At 35.9% G+C, this 17,620-nt stretch overlaps 1 protein-coding gene and 1 long non-coding RNA gene across 2 annotated transcripts; one reads left to right on the top strand and one right to left on the bottom strand.

Moving 5' to 3' along the window:
• Nucleotides 1-1,311: 1,311 nt before the first annotated feature.
• Nucleotides 1,312-2,430, bottom strand: LOC147511937 (uncharacterized). Its single transcript, XR_015217107.1, has 3 exons — nt 2,284-2,430; nt 2,106-2,168; nt 1,312-1,584 (listed from the first exon to the last, which is right to left on the bottom strand). It is a non-coding gene; the product is annotated as an uncharacterized LOC147511937 (long non-coding RNA).
• Nucleotides 2,431-11,387: 8,957 nt separating this feature from the next.
• On the top strand, nt 11,388-11,936 carry LOC147511936 (uncharacterized). Its single transcript, XM_086598611.1, has one exon. It carries the CDS (start codon nt 11,388-11,390, stop codon nt 11,934-11,936), a length of 549 nt encoding a protein of 182 aa, XP_086454737.1.
• Nucleotides 11,937-17,620: the final 5,684 nt, after the last annotated feature.

Raw genomic sequence — 17,620 nt, 5'->3', positions numbered from 1 at the left:
AAAGGGAAAAACCACCAAAGAAAACTCTTAGACCAGCTAGCACTCCACCACTCAGGCTTATAGTTTTTTTACTTTATTTTGTTTTAGGTTGTTATATCACTTATATGTGACATATGTATTTTATGTTAACTAAGGCGATTAATTCCGATTAACCTCCAATTAATCGTGATTAATTTCGATTAATAATCCGATTAATCGCTATAAACTCTTGGAGCGACTTGCTCCCGATTAGCGCTTAAACTGCACAGTGATAAGGTCTTAATAATCTCGGTGTTAATTTACTGTTCAATATCGGATTGTAACGGGAATAAAAGTTGAGAAGAATGAGGCAATAAAAGTTGAGAAGAGTAAGGCCTAATATTTCGAAATCGGGCGATATTTCAGACCTTTCAAAAAATAAAATATATCGGAAATATCGATATATCAGACGATATATCTCCTTTTGTTGATTGGTAAAAAAAATGTGTCAATATATCGGAAAATATCGTCGATATATAGCAATATATATCGTAAATATCGTAAAAAATAATAATAAATTAGTCAAAGTCGGCAGTCAAAATTGGATATATCAGTCGATATTTATTGCGATATTTCAGAAAACCCGATATATATATATATGATTTGAAATTATATCCATATTCGGCTGCGAAATATCAAATATTTCAATTTCGAATTGCTTAAAAAATGAAATATTTTAGCGACATATCGATTTGTCGTCCGAAATTTTCGGCTTTGGAAAAGAAACGAAGCAAAGAAGACGAGGGTCGAGAGCCAAAGTCTCTGTCCTTTATTTTTATGTTTTTTTCCTTTTTAAATTGTTTTGTTTCACTTTATCTTGACATTGTCAGCCACGTCACACTCAAACATTTGTTTTCCTTTTCAGATGAGATTAGATTCTGATCTAACGGTTGTCAGTCATGTGCGCTCCATCTCGACGAGAGATCGATCTCTCCTCATCAGGACTCTTAATATAATACTCAAGGTCTCAAGTTTTATATAGAAATTTCTTTGTACTTACATGCATGGACCAAAATATCAACGATATATCCGATATATCGCCGATATATATCGGTATTTTGGTACACCGATATCGATATTTCCGATATATATCCACCAAATATAGTACCCTTTTTTTCCGATATAAAAGTTTATATCGCCGATATAATTGATATATCCGATATTTACGATATATATCGTTTGATTTTTTGACCATTTTTTAATATAAATTCGATATTTCTAATATATTTCCGATATTTCTGATATTATATTTCCGATATATCCGATATTTTCGATATTTTAAATAGTTTGGACTGATCACCAAAAAAAATGGATATATCCGATATGTCCGATATATATTGGTTTTTAGGTACACCGATATATTCATCGATATCGATATTTTGAACCTTGCTTACATGATCAGTTGATCACTTCCTGGAAAGAGTGCCCTAGTATGGCATCACCATCAACATGCTTACTAAATAGTTCACTTTCATTTGTCTCGAACGGTTTTCCGCATGTGCTACACCGAAACCCAGATGCTTTTGTTGGTTCCTTTTGTACTCTGGAATCTTTGTCGGTCCATACCTGAAATCAAGGCCCAAAATATCAATATCGATGAATATATCGGTGTACTCAAAAACCGATATATATCGGATATATATATTTTTTAGGTGATCAGTCTAAACTATTTAAAATATCGAAAATATCGGATATATCGGAAATATAATATCAAAAATATCGGAAATATATTGGAAATATCAGATTTATATTAAAAAAATATCAAAAAATCAACCGACATATATCGTAAATATCGGATATATCGGCGATATAAAGTTTTATATCGGAAATTCCGATATATATATGGAAAAAAGGGTTTTATTCGGTAGATATATATCGGAAATATCGATATCGGTGTACTAAAATACCAATATATATCGGTGATATATCAGATATATCGGCGATATTTTGGTCCATGTCTGAAATCACAAGAACATGAACATAGTAATCTCTTTCGCAAAGCAAAATAAAGGCAAGAATATTCTATTGAATTTTGGGAAATTAATTTCCCCCAAAATAGGGGAGAAATAAAATGATTAAAAGTATACCTGATGCTGTTGGTTCTTTTTTCTTTTGTACAGCTACCCTCTGGAATCTTTGTCGGTCCATACCTGAAATCAAAGCAAAATTAATTAAAAGGCAAAATAAAGACAAGAATATTCTATTGAAATTCGGGAAATTAATTTCCCCCAAATTAGTGGAGAAATAAAATGATTAAAAGTATACCTGAAATTGAGTGTTGCAACCTTCCTTACGATGATGGTGATAGATGAGTTTCTTATGGTGATGGTGATGGTGATGGTGAGGATGAAAAAATACTAGCAGTCTAGAGTCTAGACTAGCAATAAGCCTGAGCTGGCCCATTTTGAGACTTGCCCCAAAATTTTTTTTTCATTTGGACACATCAGCAGTGTCATCCTAATCTTTTTTTTTTTTTTTTAAATGATATCTAAAATATTTTTTTACATATACGAAATAATTTTATTTTTTGTCGTATTCCTAAAAATTGGACGACTAAACTTTTCCTGTCCAATTTATTTGTTTAATTCTCACAAATTAGGTTTTGTTCTAGTAATTTTGAGAGATAAAAATGGTTTTAGAAACGCGGTGGAGACCAATTTTGCCAAAATTATATCTGGTCACATTAGAAATCACTTTTAGTAATGCGTTGACCGATGCTCTTAGTATAAGACTTAGGATGCCTTTACTTTGCTTGATCATGTTCACAGAAACCTTTTTGTGTAATGAAAGTGGCCATAAGAATGCGTTTAATCAATCGAAAATTTAAGATTCTATCATTCTATGAGTCTAAAATGAGTCAACAATGGGTCCATTGAAGGACTCGATGACAGAAGAAACCTATTGATATTCATCGAGAGAGAAGAAACCTGGTAGATCAAGGTTATAGATCAAGAGCAAGGAAAAAAAGATGTTCGTGTGATACTCTAACTGGAAGTCCTTTTTATTGGAGCTGGGCCACACCAATCACTCAAAGTGAACAAATATTTGGAGACTGGTGAATTTGTTGAAATCACAATAGTCTAGTACTCTAATTGTATCTCAACTATTTTTAAAATTCTGGTACTCACTTAAAATCCTGCAAAATTACTACAATATTTTTTTATGTGCGACCCTTGGTTTATTTTTTTCTATTGATTTTGTTCCTAATTTTTTTAATTTAATGATTGTTTGACTTCTCTATTAATCATTAAATTTTGAGTATTTCAGTAAAAAAAAAGAATAGCGTGTGTTTAACCCAGATGTGCGTGCATCTGACTAGTCATATTAATAAGGACTTATTAATCTGTTCATTTTTAACTAACCAGACAACGGGAGAGATAATTGTGTGTTGGGAGATTTCACTAGAAAGTCATACATCAATCTAGTTACTTTCTATCCCAAATGATTTCAACTTGGAGTTCACACCAAGAAAATCACTCACCCAAGACTTTGGTAGTTATCACAACAAACTCAAACAAGCAAAGACACTAATTTATCATCACTCATAGCAAGCAAACAATAAATAAGGAAGTAAATATGCAAAGAGACACAAAGATTTAGGTGGTTCGGTAAATGTTACCTACATCCACACAAGAGCCGAGTTTCCTTTATAGCAAAGATTGGAGAGTTTACAAGAGATATCAAGAATCAAGAACAAGAGGCCTCACTCAAACCCTAGCTTAATAGAGCTCCCACAATACCCAAAAATAAATCTCTCAAAAAGTTGTCTCAAAACCCTAATCTATTTATTTTATATAGGTGTACATAGAAAAAGGGGAGAAAATGGGTTTGGGCCGAAACAGTGAAAAATTTCGGTAGGCATGAGCGCAGGGTGCGCCCTCTTCATCAGACTGAAAAATCGTAAACGTGGCATACGGACACTGAAGCAAAGCTCGACGGTTCCAACAACCCAACAATATCCCACTTGGAACCTTCGAGATTCTTCATGTACATCACATCTCAATTGTAACAAATCAATCCAAATCCAATTTACTAATGAAACACTCGGCTCATCCATCATGGTCTTCAAGCAAGAAGGCCCACCGAAGTTGAACACAACTTCAACTTCTCAGTAGGCACGGTCTTGGTCAACATATCCGCCGGATTCTCACTCCCTTGGATCTTCTCAAGTGCCAAAACCTCATCATCCAACAGAGATCGGATAAAATGATACCGGAGACCAATGTGCTTGGTCCTAGAATGAAAGGCGGAATTCTTAGCAAGATGTATAGCACTCTCGACCTTTGTGTAACACACTTCTCTCTTGCTTCATCCCAAGCTCTTCCATCAATCCCTCAGAACGGATCATCTCTTTGCTTGCCTCTCAGAACGGCCACATACTCGCTACGTGGTAGACAAAGCAACAATCTTCAGAATCGAAAATCCAACTCATCGCGGTAGCACACCTTTGTAAAGACATAACCCGTAGTGCTTCTTCTGCGATCTACTTCTCCTGCAAAATCGGCATCCACATACCCTTGCAGGTTCACAACACCCCTTCCATAACATAGCCATTTCTCTGTAGTATCTCTCAGATATCTCAATATCCACTTCACGGCTTCCCAATATTGCTTGCCAGGATTAGACATAAATCTGCTGACAGCTCCCACTGCTTGGGCTATATCCAGACACGTGCAAACCATGGCATACATAAGACTTCCAATGGCAGAGGCATATGGTATCTTAGCCATGAAGTTTCTTTCTTCAACAGTCTTGGGAGAGTGTTCCTTGGACAACTTGAAGTGGACTGCCAAAGGTGTGCAAACTGGTTTCGCACTACCCATGTTGAACTTCTTCAATACCTTCTCAATATACTCAGCCTAAGACAACTCCAGAATACCTTTCTGCCTATCTCTTTTCATCCTCATCCCTAGAATCTGTTTCGCTGCACCCAAGTCCTTCATAGAGAACTCACTTGCTAACTTCTCTTTCAATCTCCTAATTTCTGATATATCAGAACTCGCTACTAACATATCATCAACATATAGCAACAGGATGACGTAGCTGGAGTCGAACCTCTTGAAGTAGCAACAATGGTCAGCATTGCACTTATAGTAGTCATTTCCTTGCATGAAGTTATCAAACTTCCTGTACCACTGCCTAGGGACTTGTTTCAAACCATACAAGCTCTTTCTGAGCCTGCATACCATATTCTCTTTACCCTTCTTGATGAAACCCTCTGGTTGCTGCATGTAAATTTCCTCAACTAGGTTACCATGGAGGAAGACAGTTTTAACATTCAACTGCTCAAGATACAAATCTTCCGCTGCAACAATACTCAACACTGACCGAATGGTATTCAGTTTCACCATTGGGGAGAATATCTCTGTGAAGTCAACGCCTGCTTTCTGCTGAAAACCCTTGACTACTAGCCTCGCTTTGTATCTCTGGGAACCATCATGTTCCTCTTTGACTCTAAACACCCATTTGTTCTGTAGAGCCTTCTTAACCATGGGTAGTTTGGCTAACTCCCACATGCCATTAGAGATGAGGGACTTCATCTCATCTTGCATAGCAAGCTCCCACTTGCTTGCATCACTCGCCTCCAATGCTTCATCATAGCATTGAGGCTCGCCACCATCAGTAAGTAGCAAGTAATTCACATAGGTGGAGGGTGGATATCTCGTACTTGGTACATATGGCATGGATGTCTTCCTTGGGGCACGAGGTGGAGATAGACTCGGTGGTGTAGTATCCTCATTATTCTCTGAGTCACTACTAATGTCATCCTCTGACTGTGGGGTCCCACTATACCACGACTTACATCGAAGTCTTCCAACTCAACATACTCTGTGCCGCTCTCTGTACCCGATTCCTTGGTTTGTGCTTCATCTCTGTCCTTGTACATCACCTTCTCATTAAACACAACATCTCTACTATGAATGATTTTCCGATTTTGATCATCCCAAAAGCGATACCCAAAATCATCACCGCTATAGCCGATGAAGGTGCACTTTAGTGACTTAGCATCAAGCTTTCTTCTAGCTTGGTCACTAATGTGAACATAGGACACACAACCAAACACCTTCAAATGGGAAAGTTTCACATCCTTCCCGCTCCACACTTCCTCTGGAATCTTAAAATCCAAAGGTATTGATGGTCCTCTATTAATCAGGTAAGCTGCTGTGCTAACACTTTCTGCCCAGAACTGCTTGGGCAAGCCTGCTAGTGTACACATACACCTAGCTCTCTCTGTCAGTGTTTTATTCATCCGCTCTGCAACCCCATTCTACTGAGGTGTCCCTGGCAAAGTCTTTTCCATCTTGATGTCATTGTCAACACAGTACTTCTTAAAACCTGAATCCTCATACTCTCCACCATTGTCGGATCTCAGCTTCTTTACTTTCAAGCTTGTCTCATTCTCAACCATGGCCTTCCAAGTCTTGAACACTTCAACTACTTCTGACTTGTGTCTCAAGAAATAGACCCACACCTTCCTAGTATGGTCATCAATGAAAGTCACAAAATATGACTTTCCGCCAAGTGAAGAGACATTAGCTGGCCCCCAGACATCTGTATGAATCAACTCAAGCCTTCTAGCTTTGAGAGTCTCCGTCCCATTCTCTCGAAAAACTCACCCCCGCTTACGCTTTCCAAATAAACAGCGGTTCTCCACGAAGTCAATTTCAAATCATTTGTAACTTTGGGAGTTTACCGTAAGAGTGAAGGATTTTCATTCCTTTCTCACTCATGTGACCAAGTCTGCGGTGCCAAACATTCGATCCTCTTTGCCATGTGTCCGCGGCAATCGACTCATCACAACCATGTGCGGTCATGTAGAGAGTACCATCTTTCTTACCATTTGCAACAACCATTGAACCCTTCGAGACCTTCCAAGTATCACCGGTGAAGATCGTAACAAATCCTTCACTTGCCAATTGCCCCACGAAAATCAAATTCTTCCTCAAATCTGAACGTAATCCGACGTCCCTCAATAACCATGACGAGCCATTCATCTTGACATGCACGCCACCCTTTGCCGACAATGTCACAAGGTTGGTCATCACCGAAAAGACCGTTCAAAGTCACCTTCGTGTAGTTCTCAAGGAACTCTCGATGTGAGGTAGCATGGAAAGATGCGCCGGAATCAAGTACCCAAGACTCCTTCTTGTGCTCCATCGAACATATCAAAGCATCATCTACCATCTCAACAACATTAGCTTATTGATTCTTTTTCTTGTTCTTATTAATGTTGTTGTTGTTTCTTGGTGCCGGGCAATTGTTGGGGCAATTGTTACTATAGTGGTCATGCTTACCACAATTGTAACATACAACTTCACTTATGTCTCGAGGATTGTGTTCAACGCTTTGCAATCGGGGGGCTTGAGATTTCGATCTCCCCCTCCACTTTTTCTTACTACGACTCCTGTTTGAATTTCTTCCCCTAGTTTCAGTGCTCAATGCCGACCCTGAAGTTGACCCCGAAGATGAAGGACAATCATGTCTCCAGATTTTCTCGGTTAGTACCATACTAACAACGTGCTCAAACTTCAACTTGGTCATTCCCGCAGAGCTACTAATAGCCGTCATAGTCGCCTTCCAACTTGGAGGCAATTGTCCAAGTATCGCCAAAGCTAGCACCTCATCACTAAATGTAATCTCAACCGACTCCAATTGGTCCTTAGTTTGGTTGAATTCATTTAGGTGATCCTTGAAGGAGGTCCCCTCCGACATTCTCATACTAAATAGCTTGGTGATCAAATAGACTTTGTTCGCGGCCGAGGGTTGTTCATACATCGTAGTAAGTGCCTCCATGAGAGACTTCGCCGTCTTCTCGGTTTTAATATTGAAGGCTACCGACTTCGAGAGACTCAATCGGATTGTGGCCAATGCCTTTCTATCTTGCAAATCCCATTTGTCTTGCGGAATCTCATCGGGCTTCTCACATATCAATGTTTCCATCAAATCCTTTTGATAGAGTACGTCCTCGATTTGCATCTTCCAATAGCCAAAATTTGTTCCGTCAAACTTCTCTATCTTGTAGCTTTCCTTTTTGGTTGTCATGACTTCCACTTGAACCAACACAACGGTGGAGACTCTCTTAGAGGAATTTCTTCAAACACCTAGCCTTCTCTGCTAAAGATGGAAACTTTCCTCACACACCTTGTTCCAATGATTCAACTGTAGCTCTGATACCACTTGTTGGGAGATTTCACTAGAAAGTCACACCTCAATCTAGTTACTTTAATTTATATCCCAAATTATTTCAATTTGGAGCTCACACCAAGGAAATCACCCACCCAAGACTTTGGTAGTTATCACAACAAACTCAAACAAGCAAGGCCACTAATTTATCATCACCTATAGGAAGCAAACAATAAATAAGGAAGTAAATATGCAAAGAGACACAAAGATTTAGGTGGTTCGGTAAATGTTACCTACATCCACACAAGAGCCGAGTTTCCTTTATAGCAAAGATTTGAGAGTTTACAAGAGATATCAAGAATCAAGAACAATAGGCCTCACTCAAACCCTAGCTTAATAGAGCTCCCACAATACCCAAAAAATGAATCTCTCAAAAAGTTGTCTCAAAACTCTAATCTATTTATTTTATATAGGTGTACATAGAAAAATGGGAGAAAATGGGCTTGGGCCGAAATAGTGAAAAATTTCGATAGGCATGAGCGCAGGGTGCGCCCTCTTCATTAGACTGAAAAATTGTAAACATGGCATACGGACACCGGAGCAAAGCTCGACGGTTCCAACAACCCAACATTGTGAACATATATATATTTGCCCAGTTGCACTACTAATGTGGCTAATTGCATTTCATATATTTTTTGAATGTTAATGGAAGTGGACATTGGCTGATCAGGTTTGTTTTGAACTGGGATCATTAGCCAATGAGAAAATAATAGATTGGCCTATAAACGGGTGTACGGACTTTGAACTTTGAAGAAAAATTGTTGGACTCATCACATGCTATAAATTGTTGGCCTATATTTTTATATGCAGTAACTTGAATTGTGGAACTAGTCAGTTTGACTGGCCACGCGTCATGGTTATGTAGACCTGGACCTATGTTGGTGATCATAAGGCAAGCGTTACGCCACGTTATTATTTATTAGCGCGATGGATGCGAGAAAATGTAAAATGGGTATTGTGGTGGGTCATGCACATGTATAGTTAGCATGGTCATCATACATATTGCACATGGCCAATATGATTTCAAAATCCACGGTTCAACCTCAAATAAAAGAGGTAATCCGGGTTAATGAATAATGCGAAATGATTAAGGTTAGAGAGTTGGGGGCGATTAATGGCCAGCACCCAATGATTGGAGAAATGGGTTATTGTTGACTTTGCAACTAAAGTACTTCTAGCCGGATATATGAACTGCTTTATATGAACTCCAACTAAACTCTAAAGTATTTCTTGACACTCCGCCTCCGGAGAGGTCACTTTAGAAGAAGTCAATGAAGCTCTTTTCTCTTTGGAACCCCATAAAGCTCCAAGCTCTGATAGTTTTATCCATCTTTTCAACTAGAAGTATTGGGATATTATTTTTCTGACCTCCTTAACACCATCAAAAACTTCATGAACTCCAATCACATCTTGACAGAGCTGAATACACAAACATCACTCTAATACCTAAATGTCAGCGATCGGAAACTCTTGACCAATTTCGACCTATCCGCCTTTGTAACGCAAGCTTCAAAATCATCTCCAAAATCCTTGCAAATTACATAAAACCTCTTCTTGACATTTTTATCTCTCCGTCCCAGAGTGCTTTTGTAAAAGGAAGACAGATCTTTGATAACATTGTTCTCGCTCATGAAATAGTTCGTACTCTGAAAAGAAAAAAAAGTGCATCGGGTTGTATGGCTATCAAGCTAGATTTGAGCAAAGTTTTCGACAAAATAGAATGGAGTTTCCTTCTAGAAACTATAGAAGCCCTTGGTTTTTCCGAGAAATAGAGGAATTGGATTAATCAATGCATTTATACTACTTCTCTTTCGTTCAAGATAAATGGATCACCCATGGGTTTCTTCAAACCCGAACGGGGTATCAGACAAGTAGATCTCCTGTCACCCTTTTTGTTCATTATCTCTGTTCATTATTTGTATGGAAGTTTTCTCTCGTCTTCTCTCCAAAGCAGAAAAAGAAAAACAAATTCATGGGGTCAAAATCAGTATGAGTGACACTCCTATGTCTCACCTTTTCTTTGCAGACGACAGCTTCATTTTCTATAGAGCAAATATTGCAGAAACACATCATCTCAAGGATATTTTGGAGCTCTTTAAAAATGTTTCAGGTCAAGAGATCAATTTCCATAAGTCAGGTATTTTTTTCAGTCACAACACCTACCATCGTCATCAACGCATTGTGAAAAGAATTATGAAAATTGGGAAAACAATCACCCATGAAAAATATTTAGGAACCCCGTTAATCCTCAAGCACATGAGTCTTATTAATTTTGATGAAGTGCTAGAAAGAGTTTTTCAGAGAATGGAGGGGTGGAGAGCCAAACTTCTCTCCCAAGCCGGCAAATTAATGCTCATTAAAGCAGTTACTTCGGCCATCCTCTCTTACATGATGTCAGTATTCCAACTGCCAACCTCTACATGCAACAAGTTGGATTCTCTAAATGTTAGTTTCTTTTGGGGAAAAAAACAAGACAACACAAATAAGGTGCACTATATCTCTTGGAACAAAATATGTTTACCAAAATCAAGTGGGGGCTTGGGATAAGGCGTGCATCTCATCACAATATCGCTCTTCAAGCTAAACTATTTTGGAGAATCCTTAAAGAGCCAGACAAACCTTGGGTGGTAACCCTACTAAAGAAGTACGTTCGTGGAAATTCGATGTTGAGAATAAAGTGCCCTAGACGAGGGGCATCCAAGATATGGAAAGATATACTTAAAGCAAGAGATGAGATCCTCCCTAATAAGCTATGTTGGCATATTGGGACTAGAAATGACATTGATATTTGGCTCGATCCTTTGATACCAACTCTACCATACAACAAACCCATGGGACCCCTGCCACCTGTAGGCCCATATAGGCGCTTAGCCGACCTCATTGATCTAGACAACCGCTCATGGAAAAGAAATGTTTTGGATACCATCTTTCTCCCAGCCACTGTCAAGGAAATTTTGAAAGTGCCTCTCAGTCGACAAGAACACAATGACTCTATCAGATGGTTAGAGGAAATAAATGGGGAATTAACAGTGAAGTCTGTTTACAAATACCTTAGTGAAAACACAAATGCATATCAAAACCAAAATCGGCAACTCTAGAAAAGCATCTGGAATCTCGACAAAGCGGAGAGAGTCAAATTGTTCTTTTGGAAAGCAATCAGAAACAGCTTGCCTACAAGAGAAAATATGAGAAATCAGAATATCATCCCCTCAGCTACTTGCCCACGCTGCAGTAATCAGGTGGAATCTACTCATTATGCACTCTTTTATTGTGTCATGCTCAGACACATATGGTATGGTTCTAAACTCTCTATCAGAACTGATCATTGGAATAGCGATGATTCTATCATCACAAATATCACCACTATGCTAAATTTTAAAAATGATATTAAAGACACCCTAAGTGAACTCGCCTCAATCATATTCTCCATATGGACTAGTAGGAATGATATTATCTTCAACAACAAACTAACAAATTTTTTTGGCATCATCTCCAAAGCTTCAACTTTCATCACTAACACTGAGAAACCATTTGCTAGAAACAAACATGTAAATGTCTGGCCTCATATAACCGATAACTGTTGCTACCTCACTACAGATGCCTTGTTGGATAGTAATACTAAACAGGTAGATTTAGGTTTTGCCATTTGGAATAATTTTGGTTATTGCATTGGTGCAGGACATGACAGAGACAGAAGTGCTGATCCAGAAGAGGCAGAGGCTCGAGCCATCTGAGGAGGCCTAGAGCTTTTACAGCACATGCAGATCCGGAACATTACCATTTTGACGGACTGCCAAAGACTTGCTGAGATTTTGGAACGTAGAGGGACAAACCTATATTGGGGAGCTACTTCGGTGGCTCACGACATTTATGCCAATATTTCTGTTTTGGATTATTGTACCTTCTATTATATTAGTAGAAACTCAAACTTTGTAGCTGATGCACTAGTGGCTAGGGGTAGGGTAGCCCCTAGCTTAAACCCTGTTACTGCAAGGTCGTTGATTGAATTATGTATGCACTCTCTGGGGAGCACTTCCTAGTTTGGAAGTGTTTCCCTATTATCTTAAAAATAAATAAACTCCATCACAAAAAGTGGATTTATAAGATAAATTGAGGGCCGACTTTTTGTCCCCAAACGAAAAATGTTTAAACAGGCAGGTATATATAGTTATGATTGTTTACAAAAAAATAAGCCCAAATGAAAATGTTTAAACGGCATGTATATATAGTTATGATTGTTAAACAAGTTATAAAACTATGCACGGACCTACTTTATAAGTTTATAGTAGATTAGGAAACCTGCATAGTTTATCCTTTCTACTTTCTAAGACAATTCATGATTCAAAGTTTGAAACAACGAAAATAAAAAATAGAAAGTTGAAAGAGGCTTAAAGTAGACTCCTATATAATTCACTTCCAACTTCAAGTCTGCTTAGTCCATGCAATTCTAATACGTAAGGTCGGTTAGGGAGACCAATAAAGACTCTCTCTCTCTCTCTCTCTCTCTCTCTCTCTCTCTCTCTCTCTCTCTCTCTCTCTCTCTCTCTCTCTCTCTCTATGCATACGCACCGGCTCTTTCGAAAATATTTAGATTTTTTTTCTAACCCGTTGACTACCGTTTTAGTCGATAACCCGTTTTATTTTTTTAACAAATTATTTTAAATGAAGTTTTAATTAAGTTTTAAAAACTCGTTTTTCAATTGGAAAAGAGATTTTGTTTTAATAGGAGAATAATTCCCGCTTTAATTAGAAGTGTTAGAATTTGTTTTAATAGGATAAGAATTCTCGTTATAATAGAAGAGGAATTCCTATTTTTCAAATAGGAGAGAAATTCCCGTTTTAATAGGAGATGACGTGGAATTTTAATAGAGCTTGAAAAATATCCCTTGTGAGAGCTTTAATATTAAGATATAGATATATATCTAAGGATTTGGAATTTCTTTTCTTTTTTCGTAATTATTAGTATTAGTGTTTACAAAAAGTTGGAGACTCTAACATTATATTATTGAGCCTTCACAGAGACTCTAATATTTCGTTATCATAGTCCAATATATTATAGTAGTTCAAATATTTTTCAAAGATTTGCATCCAATTTATAATTTATCGTTAGTTATTCTCTGTCATTAGTTTATTGCAGTTACATCCAGTTTCCAATTTTTAGTTAATTACTTTTTGAGTCTGGTTGATTGTATTTGCATAAAGTTTTCGAATTCCTATTAATGACTCTTTAAGCTTAGTTCAATGTATTTGAATCCAATTTCCGATTTTCTTTTAATTATCCAATGTGGTGTGTAATACCAACTTCAAACAGGACAAAAAAATAAATTATGTTTCATTTACTATGTGGGATCCTAAAAAATTATCCAGTTTCCGATTTTCCGTTAATTATTCTTTACTCACTATGTGGGATCTTCAAAGATTATCTACGAACGTGTGATGTTATATTAATTATTTTAAAAAATATTTGTAACTATATATGCATAACTATTATATATAAATAGTATATTTATCACTCATCCAAATTTCTTATAACTTGAAAACCCCACTATCCATTAAAAAAAAATAGGGTTATTTAGGCTTTAGTCCTACTTTTTATGGGGTATTTAGGCTTTAGTCCTAAAATTATCGATTATTAGGTTTTAGTCCTACTTCTATCTTCGATTTTCTTAAATGACCAAAATACCCTTAGAGCATGTTTATCACGTGATTTGAAATTGCATAAAAGTAGGACCAAAACCTAATTTACCCAATTACAGGAGGGGTAAATCCTAAAAATGGGATTCGACTAAACAACACATACAAATACAAATATTGAAGTCGCATGTGTTGAATTGGAGTGCTACATTCATAGGATAAAAATAAAAATAAAAATATCGACGAGTCGCGTGTTTAATACTAATATATAGTGAAGAATTTACCGCTCGAATTGAGGTTCTTCTCTAAATAGAGTGCCACGTAGACAGAGAGACCTTCCAGCTAAGAAAAGCCCAAGCCCATAAATGGTTTTAGTGAGCCCATAATATACTACATAGAGTTGGTTTTACAAGTATAGTCCCACTTTTAAAATGTATATGATTAAAACTAAATGGACATTATTGTATTAAACTAGTGCTCCAGTAGGGCTAAACAAACGAAAAAAAAAATTGAAATCTCCATACACTCAATTATTCTTTCACGTGTCTGAATCGAAATGGGGGTGGGGGGTGGGGGAGTGAGAATAATTTTTCCTCATTATCTCACCTAATTCATCAAGTTGAAAACTATCAATGATCGAATGGCAGATGTAATTTATGTAGGAAACTTATTATAAAATTATATTTATTGTTAAGTAAATAAGAAAATCAAATTGATACAACAAATATGTCATGAAGAAACCTTTAGTTCAACAAACTAACTTAATTTACCAATGATTAAATTCGATCCTAGTGATAATCACTATGTCCTTATTAAGACAAATTTGCTCCCTCTCGCTGCTCAAGGTTGATGAACAATTGTCTCCCAAGAGCAGAACAGTTTCAATCCCATAAATGTAGCACTCCATTCAAAGGCCTCAATGAACATAACATTGTGTTACGTAGTCGAATCTCATTTTTAGGATCTACCCCTCCTGTAATTGGGTAAATTAGGTTTTGGTCCTACTTTTATGCAATTTCAAGTCACGTGATAAACATGCTTTAAGGGTATTTTGGTCATTTAAGAAAATCGAAGATGGAAGTAGGACTAAAACCTAATAATCGATAATTTTAGGACTAAAGCCTAAATACCCCATAAAAAGTAGGACTAACGCCTAAATAACCCAAAAAAATAACCCACCCTTGATAAAATTCTTCAACTTCATTTTATTGTTTAATAATAGAAGTTTAATTGAAGTTTTGTGAGATTGCCTAATAAGACGAAGTTCATTGAAGCTACTTGAATAGCAAGGCGTTCCCAATCATACGAAAAGAGATAAGATAAACACTATTTTAAATGCAAAACTATATTTATTGAGACATTCTCACAACATATAACATAACTATGTTTTGAGATTAGTTCAATGCATTTGCATCCAGTTTATGATTTTCAATTCCGTTATTTATTTTTTGATGTTAGTTCAATGCAGTTGCATCTAGTTTCCGATTTCCCGTTATTTATTTTTTGAGGTTAGTTCAATGCATTTATATCCAATTTATAATTTCCTATTAATTGTTCTTCAAGGTCAGTTCAATGCATTTGCATCCAATTTTTGATTTCCCGTTAATTATTCTTTGAGATTATTTTAATGCATTTGCATCCAGTTTTTTATTTCTTGTTTCTTATTCGATAAGGTTGCATTTGCATCTAGTTTTCGATTTCCCGTTAATTATTGTTTGAGGTTAGTTCAATGAATTTGTATCCAGTTTTCGATTTTCCGTTAATTATTTATTGAGGTTAGTTCAATGCATTTGCATCCAGTTTATATTTTGAGATTAGTTCAATACAGTTGCATCCGGTTTCTGATTTCCCATTAATTATTATTTAAGATTAGTTCTACGCATTTGCATCATGTTCTCAATTTATAGTTAATTTTTCTTTGATGTTAGTTCAATGCAGTTGCATCCAGTTTTCGATTTTTCATTAATTTAATCATTGAGAGTTAGTCCAATGCATTTCCAACCAGTTTTCGATTTCTCGACAATTATTTTTTTATGTTAATTCGATATATTTGCATCCAGGTTTTGATTTCCCGTTAATTATTCTTTGAGGTTAGTTTAATACAGTTGTATCTATAGTCCGATTTCCCATTAATTACTTTTTAAGATTAGTTTAATGTTTGCATTTGCATTAAGTTTTCGATTTTCTGTTAAATATTATTTGAGGTTAGTTCGATGCATTTGCATCCAGTTTTCGGTTTCCCATTAATTGTTTTTTGAGCTTAGTTTCATGTAGTATTATATATATTTTAAAATATTTATCATTATTGGTTTGCCGTTATTTTTTTATATACATGTGAGCTTGCATTAGAATGAATGCAAAATTTTCTATTATATGTTTTGTGATGTTATTTTTTGTATAATTTAATTTTCTACTGTAATTTGTTTTGGTTTGGTTATTATAAAATTGGAAATTACATTATAGTGTTGAAAAAAAAATATAAATTCAGAAATTTAATTGGAATATGTCGTAATTACTTTGTTTTTTGAAATCCTTAACGACGACTAAATGCCTAAATCCCAAAGTGGATGGTGCATTAAATCTATCCAACTTTATTTGTTTAGGCCCATATAGACATATAGTGCATACAATACAATTTTATTTGTTGTCCACTTAGTTTTGGGTGTACACTGTTACTTATTTTATGATTAGTTGACTTTTATTTTTCCTTTTTTGTCCCAGTCACATGTGAGGTTAACAAATGTAGAAAGTAAATGTTCACGCAACTCAATTCATTTTTTCCTTCGTTATTTCATTGTCTTTTTCTAGAAAGAAACTTTGTTATGTTAACTTCACCTAAGATTAGTGTGAAAACTATTATTTGTAGCCTAAGAGTTTTAGAAAAATCGTTTTCAGTGGAAACTATTGTTTTTAGCAATTTAGTTTTTTTATCTCCTATTTTTTTTTTCGTAATTAGCTATAGTGTTTAGGAAAAATTGGAGAATGTGTGAAACTCTAAATGGGATTGTTTCCTTCTTTTTATATCATTTTTTTTTTTTCGTAATTAGTAATAGAGTTTAGAAAAAACTAGAGTCTATTTGAGTGCTCCAATTGTCTGATTTTTCCATATTAGTCTCCGTAATTAGCGAAAGAGTTTTACAAATATTGGAGACTCTGTGAATGCTCAAAAAATAGAGCCAAGAGGTACAGCTATAATATATATCTATACTAGCCATATGGCTCGGCCTATGGCCGGACTTTCTACATAGATAGCTAATGACTCGAAAACCTAAAGTCCACTTGAATATATAATATATGTATATTGATAGATAATGATTCATTGCTTATAATATATATATACTTTGTTTGATGGGTTTATGTTTTCTAATGTTTTTTTGAAGTATTATTGTCCTAAATAACAATTCTTATCATCCTCACCTAGGTTATTATTGTCCTAAATAACAATTCACTATCAAAATATAATGTAACAATTAAGGAATAGAACACTCAAAACATACCATATGTTTAAGCGATAACCGAATCATATTCATTGTGCACAATGGTCTCTCTATCTGCATACCATATGCTTGAAGGAATGAAATAGGCCAATTTCAGTACTAACACACTACCCAGAAACACTTATATATATAATAATGGTTTGGGAAAAAACAAAGTAAATCTAAAATAAAGCAATAGATAAGAAGACATATATACAGAAAGTCGAAGCTTAAAGTATATAAGTGATAAAACATTATAAGTTAAGTATCCATGATAACAATCTCCTGAAAAATTGTTCCAAATTTGG

This window comes from Coptis chinensis, chromosome 3 (genome assembly GCF_015680905.1).
Source record: "Coptis chinensis isolate HL-2020 chromosome 3, ASM1568090v1, whole genome shotgun sequence".
In the NCBI taxonomy this organism is placed as follows: domain Eukaryota; kingdom Viridiplantae; phylum Streptophyta; class Magnoliopsida; order Ranunculales; family Ranunculaceae; genus Coptis; species Coptis chinensis.
This window is presented reverse-complemented; position numbering and strand designations above follow the sequence as displayed.

Excerpts from the sequence above, each read along its gene's own strand:
- LOC147511936 (XM_086598611.1), top strand. The coding sequence starts at position 11,388 with ATGAGAAATCAGAATATCATCCCCTCAGCTACTTGCCCACGCTGCAGT.